Source organism: Heloderma suspectum, chromosome 10 (genome assembly GCF_057233095.1).
Source record: "Heloderma suspectum isolate Gila_16-S chromosome 10, 16-S_ref, whole genome shotgun sequence".
Lineage (NCBI taxonomy): Eukaryota > Metazoa > Chordata > Lepidosauria > Squamata > Helodermatidae > Heloderma > Heloderma suspectum.
Genome location: NC_139467.1, coordinates 14,505,761 through 14,515,140, shown reverse-complemented (window position 1 = coordinate 14,515,140; position 9,380 = coordinate 14,505,761). Strand labels below are relative to the sequence as shown.

Below are 9,380 nucleotides of genomic sequence, written 5' to 3'. Positions count from 1 at the left end.
TGCTCTAAGCCCTGGGCCTGGCTGGATGAATCATATCAAGTTCTTTCCATCTTGAACATGAAGAAATTTGCAAATCTTGGTAAAACAAATTGAAACAAATGTCACACATCCCTAGTCTGTAACCCTAACAAAAGTCTCTCTAGGATGTACTTCCTCCTTCTCTGTTGTCCTCCAGCTTTCACTAGCTGATAACAAGTCACAATAGTGACCTCTCTGCCTCTGATGTTTGCCCTTGTGCCAAGCTGTTGGTTGGTTTGCTTCCATTGCTTGCAGAAAGGGAAAGGGTTGTGCAATTGTGAGAAGAATAGGTGGAGAAAGGGCAGAAATCACAATCATTTGTCATTAACAGGGGTGTCAGAACAAAACCCAAGAAGCTCATAAGTTAGGCTCCTTCTTTATAAGGAGGAGACAAGGTAGGAGTGAACCAGGAGGCAAATTTCATCGGAAGAGCAGAATAGCTGTTCTCTACCTCTGAAAAATAACTTCTCTGCAGTACACAGGAACTTTTGGTAAGCCTCTCCACCTCTATCCAGCATGTCTCCAGCCTAAATTCCTTGCTCAGCTCTCTGCATATGTAACTCAGCATATGTATGTATGTACCAGTCTTGGTAATTTTACCTTTTTTCTGCATATTGGAAATGAACGATTATGTTCAAGGTGGTTTGATCATATGTGATTTGATTCTTGTGCCTTATAACGGCCAACTGGTTTAACAATATGCTCAGATCTATGGATGAATTCATTTATTTATAGCATTTATATCCCAGCCTTTAGCCAAAAAAGACTCCCAGGGTGCCTTACAGAGATAAATAACCTGACAATCCCTGCCTTCAGGCTTACAATATAAATGTAAGACTTGAGACACTAGGAATAAGGGATAAGGTGGGAAGATTTAGATAATTAAAATAGTTTTAAAAGCAGCGGATGTTGGTGACTCTGATGTCAATGGGGCAATGAATCCGCTCCAGCTTTCAATCAGAACCAGTCAGAACTTGAAAGAAGCATCTTGGATAACTCCTTTAGAATTCTGACTGGTTCTGACTGAAACCTGAAGCGGATTTACTGCCCCACTGCCATCGGAGTCACCAGCGTCGACTGTTCAAAAACCTAATAGAATCATAGAATCATAGAATAGTAGGGTTGGAAGGGGCCTACAAGACCATCGAGTCCAACCCCCTGCTCAATGCAGGAATCCAAGTCAGAGCATCCTTGACAGATGGCTGTCCAATAGAAAAGGTGGGGATAGTGACAGTTAACTTCCTCTTCCTCTCTAGCTCACAGGTCAGTGGGTTGGAATGGCAGGGAGAGAATACTTGACTTGAGAATATTTGTCAGCTGGTATGCAGTAGTAGTCATTTAGAATGAAGATATGAAAACTGTCTAAGTTAGCAATTTCCCACATTTTAACAAAATGGATTCTCTGTGTGTGCATATTCCAGCACTTAAAATAAGGTGATGGATATCTCAGGAAGACATTGGGGGAAGAATCACCAAATATTCACTCATATTCACTCAAGTCCCAAACATTCTACAGGAAAGAAAACACAGCAACCATCTCGAACAACTCAGAACTAGACTTGATGCCAAGATTCGAGTATCTTGGTTTAGAGATGCAACTCTCAGGGGCTTGTACTGTTTGCCGTGAATTCCAAATGGGTATTACAGTTCCCACATTCATCTCTGGCTCAGTTCTGGTCTGGACTGGAGAAGATGCAATACCAGCAGTCCATGGGGAAACTACATTTCTCAGCTTGATTTGGCAAAAATGACCTTAGCTATTTCCCAAATTTGAAGGAAATAGTTCCCCTTATTCTGAGCCATTCTGTTCTGACGCAGGAGCTTTTCAACCATTCCTAAAAACTGTCCTGCTATCTGAGCTGTTGCCACACTAATCTTTCTCATAATGCTTTTTCAGAATTACACAATATGTTGGTGGGCTTCTTAGATCTTGAAATTTTAGATTGTAATCTAAAAGCAGGTTTAATCCAAGCTTTCTCTGTTGGATTTTTTTTAGCTGTAGCTCTTATTGCAAAATAAATAAAAATACAACTACAGTAAAAAATTAAAAAAAAATGTATAGGGTTCCCAACCTAGTCACACTTCGAACTGACCCACTGAAACCAATGGAATACAAGATAATCAAGACTAACATAAGTACCATTGATTTCAGTAGGTCTACTCTCAGTGTGACTAAATCTGGAACTAACCGTCTTTTCCAACATTCTCTGTTGTGCCCGCTATTGTATATAGGGAATTTTAGGGAATACCAGTGCCTTGCATGGACATTTCCCTCCTTGAATGTTAATGTCATTACAGATACTCTTTGTTTTCCTGTGATCATTTCCCATTGACATGCAGACCCTCCTGGGATTCTTCCTCTTCTCTGTGCTTCTAAGGACAGGTAAGGAGAGACTAGTAAGCACCCCTGTGGGGAATTGCTTCCTTGGTAGGAGACACATAACTGGCATGTAACTTAAGAACTTCCCAGTACTGACATAAACTGGGTCAGCGGTAAGGATGGTGTGAGCATCCAGTTGGGTCTGGGAAGCTGCCAGACCTCCTGCTGCCCCAAGCCACACCTGCTGAACCCCCTGCCCCGCTCAAGTTCCCCCCACCCCGTGCTTACTGAGCTGCCGATACTCATCCCAGGCCCGTCTGGTGGGCTGTGATCACCATTTTGGGAAATAAAATGGCAATTGTGAAAATGCGCACATCTGATCTCATGCAAAATGGCACCATTAATGGCTGATATATGTAAGATTGCAGGCATAAATGGCCCATTCATGCCTGTAATCTGGCCATTCTCGACACCATTTTGCATAAGATGAGATGTGCGCATAGTCAACAGTCATCCCCTTTCCTCAGAGAACTACGGGAAATGTAGCTCTGCAATCTCTGACAGAGAGGATGCTTAGCACCTTCAACGATCTGTATTTCCCAATATTCTTTGGTGGAAAACCTTGTGGTGTAGACATACACCTATCCATGCCAACGGAGTTTTGCGGTGTCGAATGGAGTAAGAAGGAATCTTTAGCTGGCAAAAGTTGAGCACACTTGCACAAATGGATATGAATCTGTTTGCCTTCCCCCTCTCAGGCACTTCTCTGGAATGTGAAGTTTGTAATGGCATCGGCAGCAGCTGTGCTGGAGGAATGAAGACCTGTGATGCTGGCCAAGACACATGTGCCATCATATTGTCTGAAAACTCTCTAGGTTGGTGAGCAAAACCATAAGCCAGACCAGGCTTACGCTTACGCAAAACATGGCATCTTTTGGCTAAAGTAGGCAGGGACCGTTGGTGGGCTCCTGTATCTCTAAGTCCTGTTTCCAGGTCTACAGATCAAGTAAGAAGTGTGCACACTGCACATTTTGGACAAAGCGCAGATTTAATTTGCACAGTCAGACCAAGGATCCATGTAGTCCATCTTTTATCTTCCAAGATCATTCGGCCTGATTCCTCTGGGAAGCTAACAAGCGGGCCACGAAAGTAACATTCGGAACCTCAAGTTTGTCCCCAGTATCGTAAGTATACTTCCATTGAATGAGGAGGCTCCACTCACCTATAGTTGCATAACAACAACAACAACAGCAGCAGCATGCTGTTACAGATCACACCAAAGGTCTATCTTGTTCATTAAAGGTCTATCTGCTTTCAGCAGCAGCCAGGCCAGCCAGATGCCTCTGGAAGGCTCAGAAACAAGGTGTGATGGGAGCACCATCTCCTATTGTCTGTCCCCAGTATTCAATTTTTAGAGCTAATATGGAGGTACTATCATGCTGATAGAGATGGCAGCTTCCTGGAGATGCCAGCAAAGTGAATGCTGAGATGAATGCTGGCAAGATGTGTGTTGGAATTCCGAAGGAACCAAACCAAATGAGAAACACAGGTTCCCAGAGGAGATTCACACAAGACTTACGTTTTACACAAGACTTACATGGTGCACGAGGGATCCAGCTGAGGGTGCTAAAGCAAGGCTGGGGAACCTCTGGCCTGATTCAGGCTGAAGAGGTTTCCTGCCACAGCCCCTCTTCTAGGCCTCAGCCCCTCTCCCAACATGGATAGGAGATAAGAGCAGGGAATCCCTGTGCTAGAGAAAGGCAGCCTTTCTCTACTACTGGGAGATGAAACCCCACTGTTATTTCTGATTACTGATCAGAGATAACAGTGAGTGTTCCCTCTCCCCCACACTAGAGAAAGGGTGCCTTTTTCTAGCACTGAGAGAAACTGTGCTTTCTCTGTGCAGAGGGAAGCAGGAGTGATTCCTCCAGTTTCTCTCTGCACAGAGAACCCCCTTTTTTTCTCATGCACAGACAGGCATAGACTAGAGTGACCACTCTATGCCTTTGTCTGCACAGAGGAAAGGACAGTTCTTTTCTCCCTGGAAAGAGAGGCAGAAGCATTCACTCTCTGCATGGAGAAAGGGACCCATAATGCCAGGGTGCTGGGCTTTGGGGGTGGAGGCAGGGCTTCAGGGGAAGTGCTGGGGCTACAGTTGGGATGGTGCCACCTCCTGATATCATCCTAGGGGGTGAGCCAGAAGGTAATCTGGTCCCTGGGGCAGGAACCTCTGTGCAGCTTCCCTTCTCTTCTTCTTTTGCAGATGGAAATATGATTCAGACAGTGGTGAAGGCCTGCGAGTCCTCCTATGTCTGCACTTCACCCCCAGTATATATGAATCTGGGGCAGGGGAAATACGTACGGTCAAGTGTCACCTGTTGCGTGGGGGATGCCTGCAGAAAAGCTGCTCAGTGTAGGTATCCTTGGCATCAAAAGAGGCTTTCTTTAGGAGCAGCCTCATGACTGCCTCTTTCAAGGCAGCTGGGACTGTTATCTCTGTTATAGAGACATTCATCACCTCCGTAACCCAATGAGTCAATTCTCTTGTGCTACATGTTATCAGCCATACTGGGCCACACCCCACCAAACACCTGGATTATGCCCTTAGGCTTCAGCAACTGAAATTAATCATCCCACAAAACAAGACCAGACAGTATGCTGGAAACCTACCTCAATGTAGGTAACCTGCCAGACTATAACACCTGGAGATTTGTTCTGTCCCTTTATAAAATGATCCAAGATATAGGGTTAGAACAGCCTTTCCCAAGTTCAGGTCCTCAGGTGTTGCTGGACTACAACTCCCATTATCCTCATCCAGCATGGCCAGTGGCCAGGGATGGAGGAAATTGTGGTCCAACAACCTCTAGGGAAAGTCTGGGTTAAAGGATTCTGCTTATGGTATACTAGAACCCAGTCTGGTTCCATGCCTTGAGGTTGACACAGTCTGACAGATGCTGCATTTCAGACTGGAGGAGACTTGTTCCATCTCCTCCAAAGCTGCCAGATGATCTCACTTTTCTGGAATGAAATATTGATGCAGTTTTGCCTGGTCATGAATATGCCATTTAAATCATGTCCTATAATGTACTTTTAGGATATAGGCCATATATATATGATGGCTCCCCTCATGGGATCAGAGGCATTCTAGCTTCATTTGCAAAGCACTTGGCAGCTGGGTTGCTAAGACATACTGGGAGCAGTGGCATGACGTTTTCTGAAGGTAAAAAAAGGAAAAATGGTGGGAAAGCCCCCCTTTGCAAATATGAGGTAGCTGAGGGTTTCTCTCTTTCTGATGACAACAATGACGACGACGACAACAACAACAACAACAACAGGCTTAAGGTGGTGGCTTGGCATCTCTTAGGAGCCTAGATTCAAGGCCCTCTGGGAATGATGCTACATTTTGACTTTTTTTGTTGCTAAAAGAAAAGAGATAGAGAACCCTCAGCCACCTTATATTTAAACGTAAGATGAATATTCTTAAAATTTCCCTTCTCCCCCCCAAACCTGGCAGCCCCTGAATGGCCCCACAGAAGTGTGTGTGATATCCAGTCCAGTTTGACGCCTAATGCACTGTTTCCACCTCAGAATCTAGACCAGGTAATTCAAAACTCGAAACTCCAGGGATAGAATTGGATCAGGAGAATTTGGAAATGTCCATACATAGGAGACCTGATTAGAAAAAAGAAAAAAAAAAAGTGACCGCCTCATGGTATCCATAGTCACCTTTACTTTTGCCTGACAAACTGACCAATTGCCTCGGTATGGTTTCAGTTCCACCAGCAATGAACAAACCCAATGGGAAGCAATGCCCGGCTTGCTACGCCTTCTCTCTTCTCTCTGATGCTCCTTTGGGATGTGGAACAGAAACTGTGAATTGTGTTGGAGCTGAGAACCACTGCCTTGATCTGGTGGAAAAAATAACATACGGTAAGTTCTGAATTGCAGATCTGCCATTGACAGCTGGTGCCCACTGAGGCTGGTGGTGGGGCAGCATGTGTAACTTATTTTCCCAAGCAATTTGCTTTATTTGGGATAACTTCCTGTATGTTGTCCTGTTCACAATTTGAGATGTGGACCAATGTAATGGAATATTATTGCCACTGTTGAGGCCAGAGAGGCAGAAGAATCAGTCAAGCACCTTCCTTCATGCTTGGGTTCACCTCCAGCTGAGCGCCCCCTCCCTCATGCAACCAACTGCCACTGGTGAGGACATCAGAGGAAGAGGAAGCAGCAGCCTTTCCATTGTGTTTAGATCCAACCTCATGATCTGCTGGACAACAGAACTAAGAATTGTGTCTAAGAATCGAGTACCTGGATTTATTCTCCCCTCCTTCCTCCCAATCCCCTTTCCTTTCCTATCATATATTTTAGAGTATACGCCTGTGGGCAAGGGCAGTCTCATTTTAAAAGCCATTATAGGAAACTTTGTAGCTGAAAAGCAGGATTAATTTTATTTTTTAATGTTGTTGTCATTATGCCCAGTATGCTGTGATTCAGGCCAGTATTGACCTAGATGAGGAATGGTTATGACTGAGGCCAGTGTTCAGCCTTTCTTTTCTGACTACCTACCTTGATTTTCATCTCCAGGTAAATTTGTTGTGAACACCATCATGAAGGGCTGTGTTACTGAAGCTGTGTGTGCTGCAAAAGAAGCTGAATCAGCTTCGGAGGGAATTCATTCTGATATCACCAAAGTTGAGTGCAACCCAGCTTCTTATGTGGCTTGAATGACTCTCTGGCCACTTGTTGCTCATGTTGGAGATTCTGTTGTAATCCCCCTGTGTTAGCTTGAGAGGAATAATATCTCTCTGTTGATGGGCATCCCCAAAGGCAATGAAACAAAATGTATTTCTCGACATATCTTAACTGGTTTTATAAAGAAAATGGCAATTATCTTGAGCTACGCTGGTATTGCTGCGTATGGCAAACCCTAGTGGTGCCTCAGGTTACTTGAGGCTAAGGCCTACACCATTGATCTTCAGTTAGTGGGGTTGAGAATGAATTGACCTTAAGGAGGATTTACACCAATTGTTGCAATTTTTGGAGAAAAGGAATTGAGAGGAAGTGGGTAAGGTGAGGAGAGAGAAATTGGGAAGGAGACATTTAGTGAGAGAAAGCAGAGAAAGGACAAAGATAGATAGATATAATGAAGATGAAAATTAGATGTATGAACAGAAAACTAAAATGGGATCCATGCTGAATTTTAGTGTTAAAAGATGGGCCTTAGATATAGAAATGACAAAGAGTCCTGAGTCTACATATATACAGAGTGGCCCAAAAGTAGGTATACATTTATTTAGAATGTTGATGCGAGGGGGAGAGAATGTGTGAGTAGAAGATGTGCGGGTGGAGTCAGAATGCAAGTTGGGAAGAGTGAATGACAGGGAGTGACAGTTAAATCAGTTAAGTGTAGAGACTGAGGGGAGTGAGGCCCTTAAGTAGGTATACAGTTGTTTAGTTGCTTGTTTAGTTATTTTTTTTTACTGATATCGTGAATGATGGCAGCGAACTTGAGTCAAGGATTCTAAAGCAGTACTGGAAGACTGAAAATTCTCTCCCCCTCCCATCAACATTCTAAACAACTGTATACCTACTTTTGGGCCACCCTGTATGTGAAAGGAGATCGGAGTCAAAATAAGGGCACAGGGACCAGTCAATTCATCTAAAACTTATATCAGTTGCTAACACACCAGAAAATAACAAGTAAAAATCTTGTTAAAAACCTCACACAAAAGAATCAAGAAAAGAACATGAATGAGGATGGGAAGTAAAACAAACAAACACCTTTTGTAAAAGGACCTCCATGTTCAGGAGTAATTAGCTAAGGAGTAGCATAAGTGGGCAATGTTTGAGAAGCCCAGGCACAACATTTTTAAAAAGTAAAAGTAATCCAAAAGATATGTGCATTTATTGGTTTAAAAAAGCAACATTCATATGACATTAAAGTGAAGAAAGGAAGAAAAAGATGGAAACAAAAAGAACAATGACAGATCTTCATACTACTTGGTTCAAGATGTTTTCTTACCATGGATTATCTGTGTCCTTGGTTGCAGAAAAAAAGAAGTCCTTTGTTTTACCCATCTCTAGAGATGGGGGTAAAACAAAGGGCTTCTTTTTTTTCTGCAGAGACGGCAAGAGGCACATTGGCTTTGATAACAAAGCCAAGAAGAAGTAAGAAATTATATCATCATTTCTAGTCCACAGAGTTCTCTTTCTATAGCCACATACCAAAAGCATCTTTCTAATGTCCAAGCTCAGAATTTTTAACTGACGGAGGCAGGCTTACCTGCAGAAGGAGGGACCAAACAACATTAGGCATGGCTCAATCCTCCTTGGCCACAGCTGGCAGGGCCTGCAAATGTAGAAGTTGCTTTCCTTTAGGGCAGAGGTGGGGATGTGTGGCCCTCTGGAATAGGGATGTGCAACATTGGGAATTCTGTTCCATTTAAGCCTGATGGTATTCCACAGCATTTCCATTCTGGTAAGTGGTGGCAGACTGTAGCAGATCCCCCCCCCCCGATTCTGGAAATATTTTACTTTTTTTCCTCTTCTGCCATTTGTTCAAATTGTAATTTGTGCAAATTGTAATTTGTGCAAATTGTAATTTGTGCAAATTACAATTTGCACAAATTTGGGAGGCATCTTGAAATTTGCACAAATGGTGTTGCGAGATATATATATACACACTTACATATATCCTGTGTGTGTGTGTATATATATATATATATATTTGCTGATCTTGCATAAGTGTGCGTGATCACAAGCCTGCCTGTCTGCTTTTTAGCCCTGCATTGGCATATATTCTCTCTTGTCAACATCGTTGTCAGTTTCGTTATCTCCATGCACTACTTTGTTTAGCTCAGCAGAGCCATATTTCCTACTTGTCAAAGAACTTGCCAATTTCATCCTCCTTTTGACACTTCCGGAGTGAAGGGGTGGGGGGCACATTTACGTGCTCTCCCTTGACCCTAGCTATGGGAGAGAAATTCACTGAAGTTCACATTTTAATACAAACTTACCACATTTCACATACTGGCTC

At 43.4% G+C, this 9,380-nt stretch overlaps 1 protein-coding gene across 1 annotated transcript; it reads left to right on the top strand.

The window, feature by feature from the left end:
- Nucleotides 1-271: 271 nt before the first annotated feature.
- Nucleotides 272-8,233, top strand: LOC146337764 (phospholipase A2 inhibitor and Ly6/PLAUR domain-containing protein-like). The gene is made up of 6 exons (XM_084815219.1): nt 272-509; nt 2,317-2,401; nt 3,097-3,213; nt 4,602-4,751; nt 6,113-6,268; nt 6,929-8,233. The coding sequence occupies exons 2-6, from the start codon at nt 2,353-2,355 to the stop codon at nt 7,066-7,068; spliced, it is 612 nt and encodes a 203-aa protein (XP_084671345.1). The 5' UTR covers nt 272-509; nt 2,317-2,352; the 3' UTR covers nt 7,069-8,233.
- The last annotated feature ends 1,147 nt before the right edge of the window (nt 8,234-9,380 follow it).

Excerpts from the sequence above, each read along its gene's own strand:
- LOC146337764 (XM_084815219.1), top strand. The coding sequence starts at position 2,353 with ATGCAGACCCTCCTGGGATTCTTCCTCTTCTCTGTGCTTCTAAGGACA. Across the intron at positions 3,214-4,601 it reads ATTGTCTGAAAACTCTCTAG|ATGGAAATATGATTCAGACA; the intron begins GTTGGTGAGCAA and ends CTTCTTTTGCAG. Across the intron at positions 6,269-6,928 it reads GGTGGAAAAAATAACATACG|GTAAATTTGTTGTGAACACC; the intron begins GTAAGTTCTGAA and ends TTTCATCTCCAG.